The sequence below is a fragment of the Ochotona curzoniae genome, unplaced genomic scaffold (genome assembly GCF_017591425.1).
Source record: "Ochotona curzoniae isolate NIBS_2020 unplaced genomic scaffold, NIBS_Ocur_1.0 contig_883, whole genome shotgun sequence".
NCBI lineage: Eukaryota > Metazoa > Chordata > Mammalia > Lagomorpha > Ochotonidae > Ochotona > Ochotona curzoniae.
Window position 1 is genome coordinate 17,659,711 of NW_024466599.1, and position 24,487 is coordinate 17,684,197.

The following is a 24,487-nucleotide window of genomic DNA, read 5'->3' on the forward strand; positions in this document are numbered from 1 at the left end:
AGGCCTGAGCTGGGAGCCTACAGCTCCATCTGGGTCTTCTTGTGGGTGGCAGGAGTCCAAGTCCTCGGCCCATGCTCTGCTGCCTACCCAGGCACATTAGCAGAAAGCCAGAGCAGCAGCGGAACAGCCAAGACTCCAACTGGCACTCAGATGTGAGATGTAGATGTTCCTGCCAGCTGTTTAACCCACTGTGACACAATGCCAGCCCCAAGGTCACTTTAGTGAACATTTCCTTATGCCTGAGGTCCTAGGCAAGACACCTGCAGCCCTAAGCCCTGTGTGGATCAGGGTCCTGGTCTCCTCACAGTTAAGATGATAACCTTTCCCAGCCACGCAGTGGCCCCAGGCAAGGGCATGCTAAGCTACTCTTACTCCCAAGCAGCTAGCTGAGATACTTCACTCTGCCCTGCACCATTCCCCGCCTGCCCCGCCTGCGTGGCTTCCCCAGGTTTGGACTGTGAGGCGTGGAGAAATAAACTCTGCGGTCTTCAAGCCCAACTTCACTGCCAACTGCCGTCAGCTAAACACGCTTGTTTCCGTAACTCAGGTGTGCAAATCCATGGCGGTGATTTACAGCTGGGAGGGAAAATGAGCTGTGTGTTTGTGTGTGTCTGTAAGGCAGCACACGCAACACCTGGTGACTCCAGCCACAGCAGCCCCTGGTTAGAGCCTGGGGGCAGAGCCTGGCGCAGGTGCAGGCAGCCCCCTCCAACAGTCACAGTAGTTGACTCTGTACTAGCTGGGCCTCAGTGCCCCACTGGGAGCTGGAATTTTGCTTTTTAATAGTGAGGATGTTTCATTTACTGTTCAGATCTTTACAATGGCAGAAGCGGACAGCTAGAACTAGGATGGAGGAGGAAAGATCCTGGAAAAAGAGGACATTGAGCAGCAAGGCCTTGGAGGTCAGCATCCAGTGGGAGCACCCGTGGCAGGTGCCCCAGGCTGTGGGCTCCGTGTGCGGGATTTCCTGCTGGAGGAGATACTTTCACACACGAGGAGCAGAGGGCAGCGTGAGACTGACACCACCTCGGCAGTTCTGAGCTCAGTGTCAGCTGGCTGGGGACTGCAAGGCTGCAGCACACACAGCTGCGGGCATAGCCCTGGCACAGACATGAGCCTGGGGCCTGCCACTCAGTCCTCAGAGCCAGACAGGTCCCTCTGTATTTACCAGCCAGTTCTTTTCTGAGCTACTGATAGCTGTGGCTGGCTGCCAAACTCCCTGAAATCCCTGCTGGAAAAAACAAGGAAGAGAGACGGGAGAACACGCAAAACCAGGGAGTAAAAGTAGGAAGGAACAAAGGCCAGAAACCGACTCGCAACAATACTCATTCCTTTATTGTCAACTGTGTTAACTTGAACAGGGCTGGGGCCCGCAGGCTGTGGGCTGCACCCAGCACAGGTGCAGCTCAGCTCCACAGGGAGGCCTCCGCCCTCGGCCGAGGGGACAGGAAGTAACGCTTTATATATATATTTATATATTACATATGTCCCTTATAGTCATATGTATAGAGTGACAGGAGGGGGCACTGCATTAACTGTCATCCTAAATAAAGACCATAGCAACAGACACAGAAATTTGGTCCTAATCAAGGCCCTTACTCTGTCAACCAAATGTTTGATACATCAAAAGGAAGAGGGGGGTAGGAGACAGAGCTGAGATCCAGCCACGTTGGGTGGACTGGCTCCCAGCATGTCTTACGCTGAGTGCGGAGTGTCCCCTGTGGAAGCAAATGCACACGCAAACACACGCACACACATACACACATGTACACAAAACTGCAGGCAGAAACTCCTCCTCTGACCCAACGCCGGGCCTCGCCCTGGGCCTGGGGGTGGTGTGGTTGGGGGCATTGTGCTCTAAGACTGTGAGGGACCAGTGACCAGACAATGTGGAGTCGATGTGTCCAAGTGATGGGGGCGGTGCAGGAAGGTGTGACACGTGCTTTGTTCACAAATGCAGAAGAGGTCGGTGGCAGAGGTTGCTACACAGCAGCCCCGGAGGTCTCTGTGCCCAAGGCTGCTGGTGGGGGCGCGGTACCCTTTGGGCACACAACTGCTACTCCAGCCCCAGCTGCACCTCTGATCCGATCTTGGGTCTCACATCAGCTCTCAGGGACTCTGGTGGAAGCCTCACCGTCTGGCCCAGCAGTCATGGCGGAAATGACAGCAGTGGTGAGCTAAATCCCGGAGGCGAGCTTGAATGGTGCGCTTTCCTCTTGGAAGAATCCCCCGGCACAGCAGAAGTCAGGCAGACCCTCACAGCTCTGTATGGACCCCAGAAACTGAGTTCCTCAGCCTTCAGGAAGTGGACGCTGCCCTACCTCAAGGCCTTGCCTTTATGACGGCATTTGCTCACTCCACTAGAACTGACACCGGACACGGAGTCAGTGCAACTCAGCTTTCCTTTTTGGTGGGAATTGTCCTGCCACCCAAGATGTCTGGAGGTATATTGGGGCCATCCCAGAGGAGGGAGGGTCTCAGCCTAGGGCTTGATTTGCACAACTGGCCAAGAAAGGGCTGGTTTTCAACCAAATGGGATTCAGAAACAGGAGGGTTGAAAGGACAAGCTGGGTGTCCGTTTGCCGCACCAAGTGAGAGGAAGAGCCACAGATGGTATGTTTTGTTGAGCCAGGGGTAGGATGGCTTGGATCCCTCCCGCTGGGAACTGGGCCCTCACAGCTGCAGGCAGGGAAAAAAAAAAATGAAGAAAACAGGAAAGAGTTGTGTCAGATCTGGGGAGCTGGCTTGTGGCTTGCCGAGCGGAGTTCCCCAGAGGGACTGAGAAGTGCCATCCCTAGAGGAACACCCCCTGCTGGGCCTCAGGTGGTGTGTTTTCCACTTGAAACCAGGGGGCGGGAGGTGGGCAGGAAACAGCTGCAGAAACAGTGAGTCTGTGCCCCCAGGCCAAGGAGCAGGTGCTGCGTGTTGATGAGGTCACTTCAGTCCTTGAAACATCCCAAGAGGGTGGAAGAGGAGCTGGAGGGCGGGGCGCTGGGCCTGGAGCAGCCCACAGCCACTGGCCCTCAGTAGACACCCCGTGGTCTTCAAGTCCCAGGTGGTGCTTAGTGGCTGCTCTCCACCAGCAGAGCAGGAGGTGAGCTCCCAGACGGGGCCAGCAGTGAAGGTACTGTTCTCAGAGGCACTGGCCACTTTGCCTTCTAGGGCAGCAGGTGCGGGGAGGAGCTGAGGTCTGACTTGGGTCTGAAGTCCCAGAGGGAAGGAGGCCTCGGGGCAGGGCAGGATGGCGCAGGCGAGGGCACCTCCCCCCGTACGAATAAATAACATGAATTAAATAAAGGGGACAAAGAAGGGCAGGTGGAAACTTCACCTGCTGCATCCCTGCCCCCGCACACATCTACCGCGCACATGCACGCACACGCACACGCACCAAGCGGCACACGAGCTGGGTGGGCCCGACTTGGCTGCCCCACCCCAGGAGTCCATTTGATGGGCAGAGTGCCAGTGCAGGTTGTCACTCATGGTCCACCAGCGTCGTGGGGCGCGCAGAGGCAGAGGCTGAGGCCATCGGGGCATGTGCGGTGGAAGGCGGGGGCCGCTGTGGACTCTGGCACCTGCAGGATGCGGAGGCTTAATACGCAGGCAACAGAAAAAATCACCCGCCTTTCTCTCCCTCCACCTGGAGCTGTTCACGGCTGGTCCCCATACTCCCCAGGGACTATCGGAAGCTCCCCTGCCTCCCGCTGGCTGTGATACTGACCAGGATCTGGACTTCCTGACTTTTGACGTGGATGGTCTCTCCAGCAAGCTGTCCAATCGCATGAGCCTCTCCATGTGCAGTGCACGAGGGTCTTGTTCTTGGTCCTGGGAGAATTCCATCTCAAAGATAGCTGGGGGGGACACGTCCAGCTCCAGAAACATGATGTTCTCGGCCTGGGAGATGAGTACCATACCCCTGGTGAGCAGCAGTCCCCACGTTGAACTGGCAAGCACCCCACAAACTCGGGTGTGTGAGGGTAGGCGGTTAGAGGGAGCAGGGGCTGCGGACACTCCCTCCCACTCCACAGCTTCTTACCCTGTACCTGGGGTGGGACCCCATTGCCATGGCAACCCGAGCATACTGGCTGATAGGCCTCTTGTAGCCCACTGCTGATGTCGGCCGCTTCTTCATCTGGCTGTTACTGCTGTAGGGGAAAGGCTAGGTTAGAAAGACTTTCCTGCTAACACAGAGGGCAGATAATACGACAGCAGAAAGCAGTTGCTGGGGCCCGCATTGTAGCTTAATGGGTAGACACTATCTACAATACCAGCATTGCACATGAGCACCAGCTTGAAGCCCTTGGCTGCTCCACTTCCAATCAGGCTCCCTTCTAAGTGTCTGGAAAAGCAGCGAAAGATGGCTCAACTCCTTGGGCCCTACACGCCCCTGGGAGACTTTGGTTGGCATTCCTGGCCCCTGACTTTGGCCTGCTGGCTCTGATTGAGGATAGAACTTTCTTCCTATAGAACTCTGCCTTGCAAAGATTTTTATTTAAAGATTTTAATTTTTATTGGAAAGTTAGATATACAGAGAGGCGGAGAGACAGAGGAAGATCTTCCGTCCGAGGACTCACTCCCTAAGCGGTTGCAATGGCCGGAGCTGAGCTGAGCCGATCCGAAGGCAGGAGCCAGGAAGCTCTTCTGGGTCTCTCACGCAGGTGCAAGGTCCCAAGGCCTTGGGCTGCCCTCATCTGCTTTCCCAGGCCACAAGCAGGGAGCTGGGTGGGAAGTGGAGCTGCCAAGATTAGAACAGTGCCCATATGGGATCCCGGCGCATGTGAGGCAAGGACTTTAGCCACTAGGCTACCATGTCAGGCCCAAATAAGGAAGTGATGAAGTATTGATACATGGATATAACACTAACTTTTCTAAACAAATAAATTCTTATTTGTTTACTTAAAAGGCAGAGAGAGAGAGAGAGACAGAGATGATCTACCTGCTGGTTCATTCCCCAAATGGTTGTCAAGGGCTGGGAAGGGGTCAGAGCCACTGAGAAGTGGCTGCTGATGGGTTTACAGGGGCGACAATGTCCAAAAATAAGACAGCAGTGACAGCTGCCCAACTCAGACCTACTAAACTGATGGTGAATTTTATGTGAACTACACCTCAATCCGGCTGTGATTAAAAAAAAAGTGAAAAAAGGCTTATTTTTAAATAGTTTTTTTTACCCTAATTTTTATATCTAGGAATTTCCTTAATAACCAAGGATAAATATATATATATATATAGGTGTGTGTGTGTGTGTTTTAGCTGAGACATAATTGCAAAAAATCACAAACAACTCAGATACGCATCGATAGCAGCCAGTAAGTTGACACTGGGGGCAGACATTAGCCTAACGGTCCACATGCTAGCTGAGAGCCTGCTACCCCCCTGGGAGTGTCTGGGTTGAATGCCAAGTTCAGCCTTTGACTTGAAACTTCCGGAAATGCAGACCCTGAGAAACAGTAATGACTCTGCAAGTACCTGGGGTCTTCCCGGGTGGGGCCTGTACTGAGTTCTCTCTCCTGGCCTCAGCCTAGGCCCAGACCTAACCAGTGGGAATCTGATAGGTGAACTCACAAATGGGAGTTGGCTGTTTCTCTTTCCTCTCAAAAGTAGCATTTTAAAAGTATATTACTGGGCCCAGCGCGGTGGCGCAGTGGCGCAGTGGTTAAGGTCCTCGCCTTGCATACCCTGGATCCCATATGGGCGCCGGTTCTAATCCTGGCAGCCCTGCTTCCCTTCCAGCTCCCTGCCTGTGGCCTGGGAAAGCAGTCGAGGACGGCCCAAAGCTTTGGGAACCTGCACCCTCGTGGGAGACCCGGAAGAGGCTCCTGGCTTCGGATCGGCATAGCACTGGCCGTTGCGCTCACTTGGGGAGTGAATCATCAGATGGAAGATCTTCCTCAGTGTTTCTCCTCCTCTCCGCATATCTGACTTTGTAATAAAAATAAATAAATCTTTAAATAAATATATATATATTACTCAGCCATATTAAGGAAAATTATGAAGTCATTAAAATTTTTGTGTGGCTCTACATAGACCTGAAAAATCTGCCAAGATCAAAAAAATTAAAAGAGAAGCTTTTTTCTTTAAAAATGTATATGCACATCTATGTATTTTGTAAAAAACAATTTATTAATTTTTATTGAAAATAAAATTACAGCACAGTGAGAGAGATAATGTTCCTCCCTCTGCTGGTTCACTCCCCAATAGCCACAACGACCGGAGCTCAGCTGATCTGAAGCCAGGAGCCAGGAGCTTCTTCCAGGTCTCCCATGTGGGTACAAGAGTCCCAAGGTTTTGGGCCGTCCTCCACTGCTTTCCCAGGCCACAAGCAGGTCCTCATGTGGGATCCCGGTGCATGTCAAATGAGGATTTCAGCCACTAGGCTACTGTGCCAGGTCCACATCTATGTATTCTTAGAAAACAAAGTTTAGATACTTGAAAGCATTAATATATATTATCTTTTAAAAAGATTTGTTTATTGTAAAGGCAGATTTGCAGCCTGAGAGAGATACAGAGAGAAAGATCTTCTGTCGGTGGCTGGTTTACTCCACAAATGGCAACAATGGCTGAAGCTGAGCTGAAGCTGAGCCAATCCGAAGCCAGGAGCCAGGAACTTCTCCTGTTCTCCCATGCGTGTCCAGGGCGCAAGGCTTTGAGCCATTCTCTAATATCTTCCCAGGCCACAAGCATGGTGCTGGATCAGAAGTAGAGAATCTGGAATATGAACTGGCACCCATATGGGATCCTGGCGTTCCATATGGGATCCCGGTGCTTGCAAGGCAAGGATTTAGCCATTGGGCCATCATGTTGGGTCCCTATTATTTTTTTTTGATTGTGTGATTATGGGCTATTTTTACTTTTTTATGCCTTTCTGCAATATCTCATTTTATATCTAATAAAAAATTTAAACATTTAGAAAAAGTACAGTAAGTTCTAACTATCTGCACCCATGCCTACTACCCAGCTTGGTAAAATCTGAATATGTTACACTAAGTCAAATCTTTTTGAAGAGAGAAAATATGGGGCCAGCACTGCCTTAGTGGTAAAGGCACAACCTGCTACACCAGCATCACATGCAGGTGCCGGTTCTAATCCCGGCTGCTCCACTTCCCATCTAGCTCCCTGCTTGTGGCCTGGGAAAGCAGTGGAGGACGGCCCAAAGCCTTGGGATCCTGCACCCGCGTGGGAGACCTGGCTCCTGGCTCTGGATCGGCTCAGCTCTGGCTGTTGTGGCCACTTTGGGAGTGAATCTGCGGACAGATGAAGGTTCTTTTTTTCTGTCTCTCCGACTCTCTGTAAATCTGACTTTCCAATAAAAATAAATAAATCTTAAAAAAAAAATTTTTTTGAAAAATTTGGCACCAAAACAAACATCCTCATTTTATTTTCCTGAATGTTCTCTAGGACTGCTACATATGTAGAGGGTGGACATTTGAACACACAGTTACGACATCCATAGCTCCTACCAGACTGTCTGGGTTCAAATCCAGGCCCCGCTCCCAATTTCAGTCTCCTGCCGAAGTGCACCCTGGCAGGCAGAGGTGATGGCTCTCCCTGGGCTCCCAGCTTGGGCGCTGGCCCAGCCCCAGGCATCACAGCATGTGATAGCAACTGTCTCTCAAAGAAACAAAAGTTGGCGGAAAATGAAAATACAACTTCAGCTTAATATGGTAATAACAATGTTTGAAATCCATCTCTTGTTAATAGGTTTCTAGGTTGATTCTGCTCTTTCCGTTTTTTTTCTTTTTTTGTTATTAAACACGGTACTATTGCAAACGTCAGACCACTTCTATTAGGGGCATTATACTCAGGAATGGGCATTGTTGCATTAGTGGGGATGCATATTTTCAACTTCACTAAACGCTGCCAAAATTGCTTTTCAAGGTGATTGTACCTGTAAGTTTCTACTGCTTTACATCCTAGCCATCTCATGGCAGCTCACACTTTTTCTCTTAGTCACATGAGGAGTGTGATGTATTACTTTTTATTACTGGGGCCAGAAAAAAAAAACAACAACAAAGCTATTTACATTTTTCAAAATAAAACACTACAGGTTTAAAGTAAGAAAGACTTGGGTTTGGATGTTGGCCTGGGGCCCTTGGAGCGCTGTCACCTTGCGAAGTGGCTTTCCATCTCCAAGCCACAGCTGTGTCATCCCCACCCACAGAGCTGCAAAGAGGAGGAAGCTGTACTGAGGACGGCGTGACCAGCAGGGCTCCCTGTGTGGTGGCTCTGAGAATTATTTCCTCTCAGTTCCACTTGCTAATTTCAAATGGGGAACCCAAATGAAATGAAATAAGCAATGACAGGAGTCCCAAGGGGAGCAGAGTGGGGGAAGAGGCAGGCCAAGCCAAGTGTCTCCGGGACAGGACAGTGTGTTCCTAGAAGCTGGAACGGGTTGCGCGGCAGCCACACAAGGCTGTGCCGGCCTTCTGTAGTGGGGAGGGGCAGGGAGTGAGGCTCGGAGCATGTGTGTGTGTGTGTGCGTGTGTGTGTGTGCGTGTGTGTGTGTGTGTGTGAGAGAGAGAGAGGCGGCTCACAGAGGGGTCCCTGCTGACCCTCTGTGTAGATGAAACCAGGACACTTGGGGCCACACTGGAGTCTGTGCCCATGGGGACGGTGGTGGCAAAGACGATGACTTGGCAGCATGGGCCGCTCCACCAGGGGCGAGGGGAGTCTAACAAGAACCACCTGTTAGTGCCCAGTGGCTTCCCTGCGTCACACAGTGGACCGCATGGCCACCTCCTGGGGTGTAGATGCAGCAGACAAGGAGATGGGGGCCCAGAAATGGGGAAGTGTCATCCACATCCAAGGTCACAGAGCTGGGAAGGCGAGAATCTAAACCTTTCCAGGGACCCTGAGCGGAAAGGGGAGGGCTATCTTTCAGGGCCACGTTGAGAATGGTCCAGGGCCAAAGACAGTGCCTCTGGAAATGCAGGCTCTGGGAACTGGACAGAGGCGCGGGGCTGAGCGAGCAGTGCAGTGGATCCCTGTGAACTGGCAGCTTGGCCCAGGAAAGATGCCAGGGTTATTCTGGGTGGCATGCAAGGAAGAGGGGACTGGGGGAGGGGTGCCTGTAACTGGGACACTGAGCTTGCTGCCTACTCCCTCTTCTGCCCCAGGCCCACTTCCTGGGACTGCTCCCTCTGTAGTGTACAGTGTCGTGGCCCACAGCCTGGAGCTGTGGCCTGGCTCTGCTGTGACCCAGCCCTCCCCATGCACGCCCACGACAGCAGCCATGTGCTTGGCAAGCCTGGAGAGCTCTCTATCCCAGGATCCTCCCTCCACAACTGGCTCTTAACATCATGTTTTCTTCCCTTGATAATAATAATAAAAAAATACATAATAATAATGCCTCCCAGTCACACTGTGGGGGTTGACACCATCCTCATTGCTGGGCTGGCCTGACCACCCTCCTTCCTCTCCTGTTGAGAAAACAGCACTCGTCACTGCTGGGGGTGTACTTCTGGGTCTCCGCACCTGGTCTCCGAGCCCACACATCAGCGGTCTCACTCCATTCCCGTCTCCTTCAGCTGTCCCACCCCTGCCTGTGAAGGGTGCACCTTCTCTCAGGTTCAGGTTCAGGTGCGCTTGGCAGTAATGGCAGTAATGGCCCAATTAGTTGGTTTCCTGCAAGGGAAATCTAGGCCTGAGTTTCTGGATCTGATTTCTGCCTACCCTAGCCCTAGACATTGCAGGCATTTCCAGGTCTCAAGGCAGAGCTTAAGGACGTTCCTGGGTGAGGAAGCCAGCGTTAACTTCTTGTCTGTAGTGGAAGGGATTCTTCCTCTAGGACAGGTGCAGCTCTGGAAGCTTACATCATTTCATTTTAACCTTGAGAACCCCGGAAGATACACACCACCATCCCCACTTCACAAAGCAAAGCATCCTGGGTTCAGACAGGTTAAAAATACTTTCTCAAGGCCACAAGCAAGTGGCAGAGCAGGGACTAGAACTGAGCAGGATCTAAATGCCAAAGGCCAATCTCTTCCTACTGACGAGACTGAGAAGGGCAGGTGCCTGGAGTTGCAAGAAGCCAAAGGGTTCAAGTCATAACAGAATCCTGGAGCCTGGGCTAAGGTCAGGGTCAAACATCCTCCTCTTATCAGCCAGTTTTATAGAAACACAATGACAATGAGACAGTCTGGGGACAAGGTCATATTGTAAAGCAGTGACTGTTAGAGCTGGCTGCAAGAATGTTTTCATCAAGGCAACGCAAACACAGGATTCTTGGTGACTGGGGAAGGCAATCACCCGGCATTCCTCTGGCCCCACCGTGGCTGCACAGGGGTGGTGGAGAAGCGAGTGTGCAAGGAATCAGGCCTGCCTGGCAACGACCCCCTGCTCCAGAGCTAAGCTAGGGAAAGAATGTGGGGGGCAAAGGGAAGGAGTGGGGAGAAGCTGCTTGAGTGGGAGGTGGCAAGATGTTTTTCCACCAAAAGTTCTCTAGAGGGCCAGCGTGACCTTAGGTAATTTTTCTCAAACAATGAGCTTTCTTCTCACTTGGAGCAGCGTCCTCGCCCCTAGAACACCACTAGGCCACAGGGAAACAGCGTCTCCCACCCTGAGTGCAGTCGGGATGAAACAATGCCCTGATTAATTAAATATGCTTCGGAAAGAAAGACCTTTTTTGTAGCTTGTCTCCCAGCCCTGATTAAGTTACATGGCCAAGGGTGGGAGCCTGGACTCCCGGAAAGGGGAGCAGCTGGTTCCTTGGAATGAGCATTGCTGAGTTCAGGGACTCTCAGCCTGAATGTCCACCTCTGCGATGCTCCAGTAGGCTGCCCGGCCCCTCTGCCGGGTCACAGTCACAACTGGGATTTCAATGACAATGAAATTGTTTTTATTCCATCTCAATCACCACTGCTTTTGAAAAAAGTAATTTGAAAAACCTGTTTCATATAAAAAAATGAATGGCCCATTTTTATTGTCTTGTGTTTATATTGAACTTTTTTGAAGTTCTGAAATAAACATTAAATATCTTAGTCATCAGACATTGCAAACTGGACAGCCACCAAGAAAAAAAAAGGGGGGGGGGCACAAAATCTCAGGATTGCTTGCTTTTTCTTAACAGATGTTTTTGAAACAATTTCTTTCTGGGGCCAGCATTATGGCATAATGAGTAAAGCTACTGCCTGAGAAGCCAGCATCCTATAGTGGCACTGGCTCAAGACCCAGTTGCTCCACTTCCAATTCAGGTTCCTAGTAATATGCCTGGGAAAGCAGCAGAGGATGACCCAAGGGTTTGAGCTCCTGCACTTGCACGGGAAATCTGGGAAAAGTTCTTAACTCCCAGCTTTGGACTGGCCCAGCTCCAGCCATTGCAGCCATTTGGGGGGTGAACCAGCAGATGAAAGACACACACACTGTACAATTATTTTAAATAAAAATAAATAAATCTTAAAAAAAATTTTTCTTGGAGTTCTTTTTAGAGCAATTTGTAGTAACTGTTCATTTAAGTTGTATGCAGGGGAGAATATGACCTGTCATAACTGACTTAATCTTTTACTCTTACCCAGAGATATTTTAAGTCTCTTCTATACAAAATATAGGTATTCTGTCCATCTTCAGAGCAGGCGTATAGACACTCTACATAGAATAGCAAGTTTAAGTTATAAATATACTTAAACATAACTTTAAAAAGCCATGTAATTGGGCCCGGAGGCGTGGCCTAGCGGCTAAAGTCCTTGCCTTGAACGCGCCCCGGGATCCCATATGGGCTCCAGTTCTAATCCCGGCAGCTCCACTTCCCATCCAGCTCCCTGCTTGTGGCCTGGGAAAGCAGTGGAGGACGGCCCAAAGCCTTGGGACCCCTGCATCCGCGTGGGAGACCTGGAAGAAGTTCCTGGATCCTGGCTTCGGATCGACATAGCATCGGTCGTTGTGCTCACTTTGGGAGTGAATCATCAGATGGAAGATCTTCCTCTCTGTCTCTCCTCCTCCCTGTATATCTGACTTCCCAATAAAAATAAATAAATCTTTAAAAAAAAAAAAAAAAGAAGCATGACAACAAAATGCGGCACCTCAGGGAGAGAGGCATTACCACAAAGGACATGGAAATGGACAAAAATTAAAAGTAATCTTGCACTGAGTCAAATAAATCTCCTGAAGTAGATTATTGTACTGTGGTTACGTGACTCAACATCCTCACTCAGGAAATGCAGGCAAAGGGACATCAATTTCAAATTATCTGATAGAGCAATATAAGGTAGTAAAAATGATTCCCAATTTGGGGCCAACGCTGTGACAACCACCTGTGGTGCTGGCATCCATGTGGATACCAGTGAGTATCCGGGCTTCTTCACTTCCGACCCTATTGCCTGCTAATGTGCATGGGAAAACCAGTGAAAGGCTGGCATAAGAGCTCGGGCCCTTGCCACACAGGAGACCGAGATGCAGCTCCTGGCTCCCGATTCCAGCCTTGCCCAGCCCAAGCATAACGGCCATTTGGAGAGCGAATGTGGATAAAGATGTTTATCTGTCTCTTGCTCTCTCTCCTTTTTCTTACTCTTTCCTTCCTTCCTTCCTCCCTTCCTTCCTTCCTTTCTATTGCAAAAGCAGATATACAGAGAGGAGGAGAGACAGAGAGGAAGATCACCCATACAATGATTCACTTCCCAAGTGACCACAATGGCAGAGCTGTGCCAATCCGAAGGAAGGAGCCTGGAGCTTCATCCTGGTCTCCCATGTGGGTGCAGGAACCCAAGGCTTTGGGCCATCCTCTACTGCTTTCCCAGGCTACAAACAGGGAGCTGGATGGGAAGCCAGTAGAACCGGCACCCATATGGGATCCAGCGTATTCAAGGCGAGGACTTCAACTGCTAGGCCATTGAGCCGGGCTCAAATTTTGCCTTTCATGTAAGAAAAATAAACCTTTAAAAAACATGTCATCTCTTGTGGCTGGTGCGATGGCTCGATTGGCTGATCCTCTGCCTTCAAATGCCAACATCCCTTATGGGAGCTGGTTTGTGTCCCTGGCTGCTCCACTTCCCATCCAGCTCTCTGCTTGTGGCCTGGGAAAGCAGCAGAGGATGGCTCAAATCCTTGAGAACCTGTACCCACATAGGAAACCTGGAAAAATCTCTTGGCTCCTGATCAGATCAGCTCTGGGCATTGCGGCCATGTGGGAGTGAAGCAGAGGACAGAAGGCTTCTCTCTCTCCTTCTTTCGGTAGGTATCTTTCCAACTAAAAAAATAAATTAATAAATCTTAAAAAATGTTATTTCCAAGCCTCTCTCACCTTGCCTGTCACTTAGCATGTTGACAGTAGGACTACAATCAATGTGAGGAAACCTCTCCATCTGCAAACCTGTATAAGCACGAAATAACCCACAGAGCAGAAACCGCACCAGCGCCTGCCCCACAAGGCACTGCAGCAGCAGGCTTCGAGCCTGGCTTGGCAGCAGAGGCACCGGGAGGCCTCGAGTGGGAGGAAGCTACACATGTAAGCCCTGAGCCCCACCAGCAAGCTTCAGCAGGGCTCTCCGTAGCCCAATTCACCGTCAGCTCTGGCCTTGGCCAGCTAGAGCGGCTCTGTGACACATGGTGTTTCCCCCGAGAGCCCCTGCTTCGGTTACGGAGCTGGGTTGTGAATCCCAGACGACACCACTGAGAATCCCCTTCTTGTGGATTTGACTTTTATATATTTGTGCAGGGTCATCGGGGTTTGGAGTAGTCGTTCAGCAATCAGGTAAGCATCCAATACTCTGACAAGTTCTTAGAACAGCCTCAGGGATTCCTGTGCCCTGGCTTAATAGTAGCATTCCTAGGATTGAGAGGGCAAAACATCTTCTAGAGGAGCCTTGCTCTCTAGCCACTGATGGGTGCAGTTGCTTGAAGAAGGGCAGGCAAGCCGGCTCCTGGGCTTTCATCTCCTTTTGGCTTGCTATCCAAGGCCACCAGCAGAGGGCACTGCACACCCAGCCAATGGATGCAGCTGCCCTGGCAGGGCTAGGATGTGGAAACAGGTGGAATTGCTGACTCACCCAGCAGGGCTGAGCTGGGCTGGGTGTGATGATGGTAGCTCTGTCATGCCATGATCTGCTATAAACTGATTACTCATCTGTAGAATGTCATGCCACACCTGACTCACAGAGGGGTCAGCAGTGTGAACTGCAGTTGCTGTCTTCTGGTATCTCACAAGTATTTTCCTCTGCACCAAGAAAGGGAGTCCCATTTCTTGTCACAGAACACCTCTCCTGCATGGAGACTCCCTACACACCAGGTCCCAATTAACCCACCATCCTGCCCCAGCCACGCCACGCTTGTCTCCCTGTGGGCTGTGCCCCAGGCCCCTCTGGAGACCCACACGGAGCGCGTGGCAAATCCCAGGCAGGCACTGGAGTGGGAACTCACGCTCCAGCAGGGACCAGCGGCTGGAACTTCCACTGCTCCTCCTCGCAGTCCAGGAAAAGCCGGTTCATGATCTTGTTCTTCTCCTCGGGGGGGATGAAGTTCTCGATGATCAGGTACCTGTGAGCAGGATGGAGGCAGGGATGGGGTGGGCAGTGTATGATCACGTGTGTGGCACCTGCCAAGGCTGAAGGATCAGAGCACCAAGCCAAGAGACAGGAGGGGGGTTGGGGAAGGTAGACAACCCAGTGTGTTGCTGATGGGGAGAAACGGGTCCCTACAGAAGCAACGTTTAAAACCACCGCATCAGGCCCGGAGGCATGGCTGAGTGGCTAAAGTCCTCGCGTTGAACACACCCGGGATCCCATATGGGCGCCGGTTCTATTTTGGCTGCTCTACTTCCCATCCGGCTCCCTGCCTGTGGCCCGGGAAAGCAGTCGAGGACGGCCCAAAGCTTTGGTACTCTGCACCTGCGTGGGAGACCCGGAAGAGGCTCCCAGTTCCCGGCTTTGGATGGGCGCAGCACCGGCCGTTGAGGTCACTTGGGGAGTGAATCATCGGACAGAAGATCTTCCTCTCTGTCTCGCCTCCTCTCTGTATATCTGACTTTGTAATAAAAATAAATAAATCTTTTTAAAAATATATAAAAAAATAAGACCACCACATCAGATGCAGACTTTAGGGGAGGAAAGCTGCAGAGGTCCTGAAGGGGGTCTTTGGGAAGGAGAGGAGTCCACCAGGGAACCCAGGGCAGTGGGGGAGGGGCAGGGGACCTACTTGAGCTTGAGTTCCCGGGTCTGCTCATTCTGCGCCTCCTCCAGGTCCTGCCGCACGCGGATGTACTCGTCATGTTGGTCCTGGATCTCTGCTTTCACCGCCTGCAGCTTGGCGTAGAGCTGCGAGGGGACAGACGCGGCTCAGAGGCTACCTAGCATGACAGGGAGGCGCCAAGGGCCAAAGGCCATGGCCCCCATGCTCAGCCTGCTGCCTGCTTCTGCTCTGCGCACTGCGAATCAGGTGGGGCTACTTAGAGGGCTGTCCTGTTCAACTGCCATCCATGACACGGGATATTCAGGTCATATTAACTTGTCCAAAGAGCCCAGACCAGGGCCAGGGGCTCCTTTGGAGATCAGAGCTCAAGGTCAGAAGGTTCCTGAGTGGGCCGGGGAGGGAAATCTGGCCTCTTGAGGCACTCTGAAGGGTAGGGGCATGGCAGGTAGCACTCTCCTGACCCCTGCCTAACCCAATCTGCCCTGTGCGAGACATCCACATCAGTACCCTGAGGGCTCCCTGGGTTCATCCTGCAATCTAAACTGGAACTGTCGCTTCCTGCCCCAGCCCTCCACCTCCCATCCCTGGGCAGGGTCCTGGTGAGCTGACAGTCTACCCATGGCCTGTCACAGGGGCCCTGAGGCACAAGTGGCATGTACAGCTCTCCCTCACATTCAGGGTCGCTCCCACTCCCTGGTTCTACTCCAGGCCCAGCGTCCCCAACTAACTCACTGCTGATGCTGAAAGTGGGGAGATGCAGGCCTGCGAGGGCAGTAACCGTGGGGGCTGGACGTGGCAGCTCACAGCCTCTGAGCCCACCAGTCCAAGAGGAAAGGCTCCATTCCTGGCCACACAGACTCACCAGTGGCACAGGCCACGTGACTCGGGCTTGACAGCTTGAGCTGACTGGGGAGGAGGCCCTTGGCCTTGGCTACCCTGACCATGCCCTGCTGGTCTCTCACCTTCTTGAGCTTCTTGGTCTTGACCTCCACCTCCTGCTGCAGGGACGTGTAGGTGCCACGGAGCTCCATGGTCTCCTCGTCTCGGAGCAGCATCTCCTGCTGCATTTCCCGCTCACGGCGTTTCTAGGCCAAGGCAGGGCAGGGGGCTGCAACAGGGGCGGCCTAGACGGGTGAAGGGTTGAGGGGGTCCCCGGGACCAGCTAGTACTTCCTATCATATGACATGATATCAGGTGGTGGGAGAGAGCAAGGAGTACTCCATGCCCATGTCCACTACACCCATTCAATCTTTTTATTTTTTTAAATATGGAACACTTCACGAATTTGCATGTCATCCTTGTGCAGAGGCAGTGCTAATCTTCTCTGCATCGTTCCAATTTTAGTATATGTGCTGCCGAAGCAAGCACCTCCTATTCACTCTTTAGTGGAGTTTCTTGGAGCCCTCCTCTCCGCTGTGATAGCCATGGTTTTGAGGGGCACTGCCTTGTGCTGATGGAGGCCCAAGCCCCGAGGGGTGTCAGGCACACGGGCAGATGCCCACTCCCTCCCTACATAGTGTCATGATTGATGGGCAGCCAGTGAATTGGTTCTTGATTTACCAAAGAGTCTTACAGTTTGCAAATGAGGCACACCTTAGTGGAAGGCCCTGGGACCAGTTCAGGTGCTTTGTGCAGGCTGGCATCATGGAGTGCAGTGCCCCCATGGGATCCAGAGAGGCACAGCTAAGTTCCTCAGCACTTGGTAAAGGGCCCCCAAGTCTGTGATGGCTTCCTACCCTACAGCACCCCCGCCATGCTTTCATGGCAGCCCTACCTGCTCAGCAATCTCCTGCCTCTTGAGTTCCAGCATCTTCTGCTGCTCGTTGGTGTGATCCATGATGTTCCTTCCCCCGATCAGCAGCTTGCTCTCCATGGCCTGGGGACAGAGTGGGGTTCCGAGACGGCTTTGCAGAGGGCCAGCACCACCCCACACACACATCCACAGCTTGAGAGATTTTGCTTCCCTGCTCTGTGGCCCTAAGTGAGGATGGTGGCTTCCCCTCTGGCCTCTTGGGTCCAATACAAGGCTCCTATTGTCAGCTGGGCCTTTAGGGGGGCTGAGAGGAAACCCCACAGGGGATACGGGGCTCCTGACTTGTCTACTTTGGATGCAGAGGGACACAGTTCTCGACCTAACCCTGGCAGCTCTCTGGGTCCCAGCGGCCAGTCAGCAGGGAGAAGGTGGGCACTGCAGAGGCTGGACAGCCCACTGGCTCCTGACTCCACCCAGGCAGCAGGGAAGACTCTCATTCTCAGTTGGCCTTGGAGCAGATGATAAGCCCAAGGGGAGAAGTCTCCGCAGCAATGAGGGGCCAGCTAGGGCCCTGCAGCAGAGGAGCTTTGGGGACAGCTAGAAAGATGGGGCTCCATTGGAGGGGGCTTCTCCCTTGTGTTCTGGCCTTTGAGGAACAGGGACAACATGGCCCACGCTCCAGAAAGGCCAACAAACATTTGCAGAGGGCCAACTTTATGCAAGGCGCTGAACTTAGTTCCTATCAGCATCATTTCTATCCCTCCCCTCCCAATGAGAAGAACCATTCTGCTTAGCACGCAACAAAGGCAGGTCATGCAGTGGGGAGGGAGATTTAGCCCAGTGCCCCTTCTCTCTTGGTGAGCCCTGTGTCATGTGGAAGTCACTAAGTGCTTGACACAGATCCTCGTAGGGTGTTTCTTAAATCCCAGGCTGGACTGAGATGGTCTGTGTGCACTGGGACTCCAGTGGATGCAACTGCATTGCCACCAGCAAAAGGCGACTGCCCCACAGCACGTGGTCAGGCTGTGCTTCTGTCCCAGGACTCCCAAAAGGCTGAAATCCCCTCAAGACACCTGAAGAAACTGGCCACACTCTAACTGGAATTCTTCCCTACAGAATCAGCTGACCTGACAGAGCGCTTTTGTGGGTGGGTGGGTGGTGGCAGGGGGAGGGTTGCAGGGAGCCACTGGTGGGAGCCATGGGGACAGAGAAGGACAGGAGTTCCCGGAGCAAAGATGAGACAGAGGCACAAGCCAGTTTCAGAGACCAGGGAGAGAGGAAGGGACCCTAGAGAGCCACGTGCCCTCCTGCTCTGGTATCTCAGCATTGACCCCATCACCATGTGGCAGCTCAATACACCTAATTTCTGCTTGATCCTGTTGGTGAGCAGTCCCTACATCCTGTATCCTGGTGGCTCATGTCCCTCCTTCTAGCCCCCAGGCCTGGCCAGTTACACAATGCCATCGTCACACATGCTTCCTGGAGGGGCTCTGGCACCTGCTGACTCTACCATACTCCTCATGACCCACCTGGACTACTGCCGAAGGCTCCCACTTGCCTCAGTTTCCCCTTCCACCCATCTGTCATATGGAACCCGGGGAAAGCTGCCAATCACACAGGCATGAACGGGGCTACTCAGGTTCTGTTCCTTAGTGGATTCCTTTCAGAAGGAAACACCAGGTCTGCAGCAGCTACAGGGCAGGGACTCACTGCGTACCTGGTACCCACAGTCTGAGCTCCAGCTTTGCCGAAAGAACTCCCTGCTGTGCAATGTACCACGCAGCGTGTAAGCCTGCGCTCCTGCTCCCCTCCACTCCCACCTGGAAAAGTGCCACTTACCTTGTGAGACACAGCTGCAGTGCCTTGGGAAACTCCCCGAGATTCCCAGAAGCTGCTTTCCAGACTGCCTGCTCACCAGGACATGCTCCCATTGCTTGTTCTTGAGTCACATCCTGACTCCTCTGCCAGGGCCTTTAGCCCAGGCAAGAATCACACCTGACTCACACCCCAGGGTCCTAGGATAGCACAGAGCTGCGTGCATAGCAAGCACTCAACCAGCATTTGAGGAACCAACTGGAATCCTTGGGGTGTCCCACAGGCAGTCTCAGTTTCAGGGGCTGTCATATCCACAAGAGGTCTGGGCTCTTTGTCCCAATATTTCGCCTACTGACTGATCAACCCAAAGTCCCTGCAGGGTCTGAGCACCTGGGGAACCCAGTGGGGGTGTGAGGGCAGCATGAGACAACAGAGGAACCACATGCAGGAAGCCTCCACTTGAGGACAGAAGATGACGACCTGGTACTGGTGTCTTCAGGGACCTGAAGCCTGGGCTGGTATCCAAGCCTGGAACACACTTGTCCACTGGACCCTGAGTCCTTGCATTTTCCTCAGCATTCACTTCCTGCCATCTGCTAACATGACACTTGCTCTTGGGGTTGGGCCTTTGGTGCAGTGTTAAGAAGCTATTTGGTGGGCAAATCTGATGGCTCAACTGGCTAATCCTCTACCTACAAGCACCAGAATACCATGTGGGCACCAGTTTGGTGTCAGATGCTCCACTTGTCATCCAGCTCCCTGCTTACAGCCTGGGAAACCAGCAAAAAATGGTCCAAAACCTTGGGACCCTGTACCTATATAGGAGACCTAGAAGAAGCTTCTGACTCCTGGCTTTGGATCAACTCATCTACGACTGCTGTGGCCATTTGGGGAGAGAACCAGTGATCTGTTTGTCTTTTTTTCTCTTTTTAAATCTGCCTTTCCAATAAAAATAATAAAGTAAATTTAAAAGAAAAATGCCACTTGGGATGCCCCCAACTCACATCAGAGACCCTAAGTTCATGTCTCAGGTCTCCTGATTCCAGCTTCCTGTTATGTTCATCATGGCAGGTAGTACGTGACAACTCAAATACACGGGTCACCGGCACCAACGTGGGAGACCCAGACTAAGATCAGGCTGCTACCTTTGTGGCGTGTATTTGGGACCTGCTAAAAGGAAGATCTGCTTTTCAATAAAATGGAAACAAATATATATATTAAAATCATCGGTGCTCAAGCAAAGCTGGACATTCAAGTCACTTGGGGAGCTTTCCAGCAATGCAGACTTGGACTGAAAACCCTACAACACACCAGGATCCCCCTGAGCCTCAAGCACACTCAAGGATGGAAAAAGGGATGGCTGTAGCGCCATTCTGCTCACACCATCATTTTCCCGATGCCAGCTCAGTGAGCTTTAGCAGCCCCTCTAAGGTCACATCATGTCAGAAAATTCAAGTAGAGGATCCAGATGAGTGCCTGTGTGGTCCCAAGTCCCAAGCCCATCCTAATGCAGCCACTCTCCCCAGAGATTGAGAAGCAAAACCTATGAAAGGAGAAATCAACCTGTTCCTAGCAAGAGGCAGTGCCACGTGACTACCCTAGGAGAGTTCCTTCAAACTGGGACAAAAGGTGTTCTTGGAGCGTAAGGAGAGACCAGAGGCCTGAACTTCAGCTGTAATTCTGCTGGTGGTGGTGGCAAGGCTGAACTCAGAGGCTATTCAAAGTGACAAGCTGGTTGGGCAGGGACAGAGACAAGGGTATGGAGAAAAGAGAAGGGGAAATGAACTTGGGGAAAGACACTGAAAACAGGCTCCGCTGCTCCATGGTCTCTGCCAGGAGAGAGTGCCCGTAGGAAAACTCCCTGGTTTCCCAAAGGCCCCCAGCCGCCTCAGGAAGTCAAGTGCAGGGAAGCCTCCAGGCTGTGTGTGCTGACCAAGAAATGACTGATCTGCGTTGGTTACGCTTTCACATCTTGGGGAAAAGCATTGCTCCTGCCACTCAGCCAATGACAGTTGAGAGCCACCAGTTACAGAAGGGCGGTGTGTAGTTAACACTCTACTGCTCCCTAAGACACTGGCCTAATCTGCTGCCACAGCTGAAACCCCAGCAGCACCTGGCCATGCAGCAACACGAAGGTTTTCTAGAGACGCAAAGGATACGATGACCCTGCTAAGAGAGAGGATGCTGCTTCTGACCTGGGGAGTGCCGTGCCTGGGTCTCTTACCGCCTCTCCAGAGACTCCTATGGGAGAGGCTCCGGGAGTGTGGCTATTCCAAGACTCAGAAACCAGGACTCTCCCTCCACAAAGACAAAGGAAGGTTACGGATGGGTCTCAGGTCTGGAAACCACGGCCCCAACGGGAATGAAAGGGAAAAGTCCCTGACTTGCCCAACCAATCCCAGAAAAGGAATAAAAGTGTCTGCCCCGAGCTTTCCTAGCAGTACAAAAGGAAGCTTTATCACTTATGAAAGAAACAATTTATGCAGCATGTTCTCTTAAGAGTCAGCGCTGGGCTTGGCACAGTAGCCTAGTGGCTAAAGTCCTTGCCTTAAAAACACTGGGATTCCATATGGACACTGGTTCATATCCCAGCTGCTCCACTTCCCACCCAGCTCCCTGCTCGTGGCCTGGGAAAGCAGTCGAGGACGGCCTAAAGCCTTGGGACCCTGCACCCACGTGGGAGACCTAGAAGAGGCTCCTGGCTTCGGATTGGCTCAGCTCCTGCCATTGTGGTCACTTGGGGAATGAACGAGCAGTTGAAAGACCTTTCCGTCTCTCCTTTACTGTGTAGACCTGACTTTCCAATAAAAATAAATAAATCTTTTTTATTTATTCATTTATTTTTTATTGGAAAGGCGGATATACAGAGAGGAGAGACAGAGAGGAAGATCTTCCATCCGATGATTCACTCCCCAAGTGAGCACAACAGCCGATGCTATGTTGATCTGAAGCCAGGAGCCTCTTCCGGGTCTCCCACGCGGGTGCAGGGTCCCAAAGCTTTGTGCTGTCCTTGACTGCTTTCCCGGGCCACAGGCAGGGAGCTGGAAGGGAAGTGGGGCCACCGGGATAGAACCCGCGCCCATATGGGATCCCGGGCGTGCAAGGCGAGGACCTTAACCACTTGCGCCACCGCGCCGGGCCCAAAATAAATAAATCTTAAAAAAAAAAAAAAAAAAAAAAAAGAGCAGTAGTGGAATTAAATACAGAATGTTTTAGTAGGATCAGAAGGACACATTTTTTTTCTTCTTTTTTTAGGAGAACACATTCTTAATCTCTTACTGTCCTCATCTTTCAGAAAAAAGAATGGCAGAGACAGCAAAAAACCACTGAAATAAAGCAAAGTGAGAAACTTCACGTATTTTCTACCTGTTTAGCTAGCTTCTTTCATTTCCCCCTTTTCCTTGGGCTTTTCCATAAGCATAATTCATTTTTCACCCTCCACAGACAAGGTATAAATATGTCTACAAACTTCTCTCCTGCTATATCCATTTTATCTAATGGTTCAAACATTTTGTCCCTTCTGTAAAATTCATGATTATAGTTTTAATGGCTGTTTATGGTGGATAATCTACACATGCTCATACACCTAATTAACCCCCAACAGAAGATATTTAGGCTGTTTACAATGGATGCTTTAGGCATGTGATATTTTGTTTTCTGAGAATTTCTTAGAAGAAAGTCTGAGGAGTAGACAAAGGGAATAAGCATTTGGGGGAAGGAGGAGGTGTTCCTGGCCTCTCTCACCCAGTTAACCTTTCCAGCTGGCCACACCATTATGTAAACACTCAGCTGCAAACTACAAAACCGCTTTCATAGCACTCACACACAGCACCATCACTGGCATGAAGCATCAACTCAAAACCTTGCTACTGTAATACATAAAATTGAACCTCCATTTATTCTATGTTCTCTACGGCTTTTCTGGAAACAGATTTATTTGAAAGGCAGAGTGACAGGAGGGGGAGAGAGAGATCTTCCATTTGCTGGTGCATTCCCCACATGTTCAAAATGGCCAGATTGAAGCCAGGAGCCAGAAATTCCATTGAGGTCTTCCATGAGTGGGGTCATCATCTGTTGCCTCCCAGGAGTCCCATCAGGAAGCTAAATCAGAAGTTTGGAATGACTGGGACTCAAACCAGCACTCTGATATGGATTATGGGTCTCCCTTGTGACAGCTTAACCTGCGGCACCACCATGCCTGCCCCATCTCTTTTTTTCTGACACACTCTTGTGCTTTTTAGAGGTGATCTATTTATTCTGGAAGCAGAGAAGTAGACAGACAGGGAGGAAGGAGGAGGATGAGAGAGACAGATTCCATCTGCCGATTCATTGCTCCAAATGTCCACCACAACTTGGGCTGAGCTGGGGCCAAAGCCGGCGGCTGAGACTGCAATCCAGACCTCGTATTTGGGTGGCAAACCCAACCACTTGAGTCATCACATCACCAGCGCCAGGAACTGAACCCAGCACTCCAATGTGGGATGCAAGTGTAGGAGCTACCAGGCTAAATGGTTGTTCCATCCTGGGTGGTTTTTGCGTGAGCCACCTCCTCCAGCTACCTGGGTCCATGCTCTGCTCCTGCAAAGGCCTGTCCTTTGCCCAGTTCCTGACCCATCAGAAGCAGAGCTGTCCATGACTGCTACCATGACGTGATTCTCAGGCCTGGTTCCGGATAACCCATGTCCATGGTAGGTTTCCTCCTTGATCTAGAGTTCTCTTTTATGCTCTCTCCTACTGGCTGAGCCCTGGACTCCACGTGGAGAATTGCTAGCTGTTGCCAGTCATCACCCACTCATCCCTCTGTCCAGCCCCTGGGTTTCTCCACCAGCCCCACTGAAACCCAGCTCAGACGTGGTCAGAATGACAACCAAGCCTGCCTGGTAGCTTCTGTGTTAAGTCTGGCCTACCTGCCCCAACCCACACTGTCAGCCAAGCAGGGCTGACAGACCCAGTTCTGTGCTGGAGGAGTGGGCTGGCCTGGCATAAAATGTGTGTAAGTCAGAGAACAAGGGGGTGTCTCAGCCCCCTTCCCCTAGTCCTCGCGATCTGTTTCACCCCCACGCTCTGAAATGCATCCCATACCAGATCCTTTTTTTTTCCTAACAAAGCAGGCTCTTTTGTTTCATTTATTTATTCTTCACTGCATTTTGCTGAGAATAATAAAGGCTACCTCGCTCTTTGCTGCAGGGATCTCAATCCTTAACCATCACCCATGGAGGGCAGGGAGGGTCCAGGTTGCCTCTGGTCCCTCAGCCCAATTCAAAGCAGGGGCCAAGAAAGCAGGGGGCTGGGAATCTGAGTTGTGGGTCCCTGGGATAAGCTCCTGGTTGCTTTCAGTGGCTCCATCAATGCTGCCTTTGTGGTCTTTAAGAGCAAGAGTATAGGTGGGTGGCGCCTGGGTTGAGGGCTGGGTTTGGTCCGGCTGGTTCTAAATAAGTCCAGTGTGACTAGAAGGTCAGCAGAGGCTGTGGGGGTGGAGGTGAGAGGGTTGGGCACTCCAGGCCACGACTACCTGACTCTTGCAAGGACACAAACCCCAGGGGAAATCAGAAGAACCCAGGGACTCACAGACCCCCCACTTTCAGGCTTCACAGAAGAAGATATGGAGGAGGCCAAAGAGGGGAACCCTGGAGCCTGGGCCCTCCCAGGAAAGGCACCTGTATTCACACATACGTCTGCTCCCCTACAGGTGATACAAGTCCTACATAACATTATGGTATAATCAGGGTGGGTCCTGATGCACAGTATCAGCAGCAGGTACGCTACTTTGCCATGGAGTAGCCAGGACCGAGGCAGGGAGCATACTGG

General features: G+C 51.7%; 1 protein-coding gene and 1 non-coding gene across 2 annotated transcripts in view; both read right to left on the reverse strand.

The window, feature by feature from the left end:
• Window positions 1-1,320: 1,320 nt before the first annotated feature.
• The window catches only part of KIF3C (kinesin family member 3C), a 36,813-nt gene continuing 13,646 nt past the window's right edge, over window positions 1,321-24,487 (reverse strand). Inside the window, exons 2-8 of the mRNA XM_040992938.1 lie at window positions 16,886-16,987; window positions 16,074-16,196; window positions 15,118-15,236; window positions 14,344-14,460; window positions 4,034-4,142; window positions 3,719-3,891; window positions 1,321-3,572 (exon numbers count right to left, since the gene is read on the reverse strand). Coding sequence (XP_040848872.1) covers window positions 3,473-3,572; window positions 3,719-3,891; window positions 4,034-4,142; window positions 14,344-14,460; window positions 15,118-15,236; window positions 16,074-16,196; window positions 16,886-16,987 — 843 coding nt within the window. The 3' untranslated portion in view covers window positions 1,321-3,472. The remainder of the gene's footprint in view (window positions 3,573-3,718; window positions 3,892-4,033; window positions 4,143-14,343; window positions 14,461-15,117; window positions 15,237-16,073; window positions 16,197-16,885; window positions 16,988-24,487) is intronic.
• LOC121165434 lies at window positions 16,373-16,479 on the reverse strand. Its single transcript, XR_005885229.1, has one exon. It is a non-coding gene; the product is annotated as a U6 spliceosomal RNA (small nuclear RNA).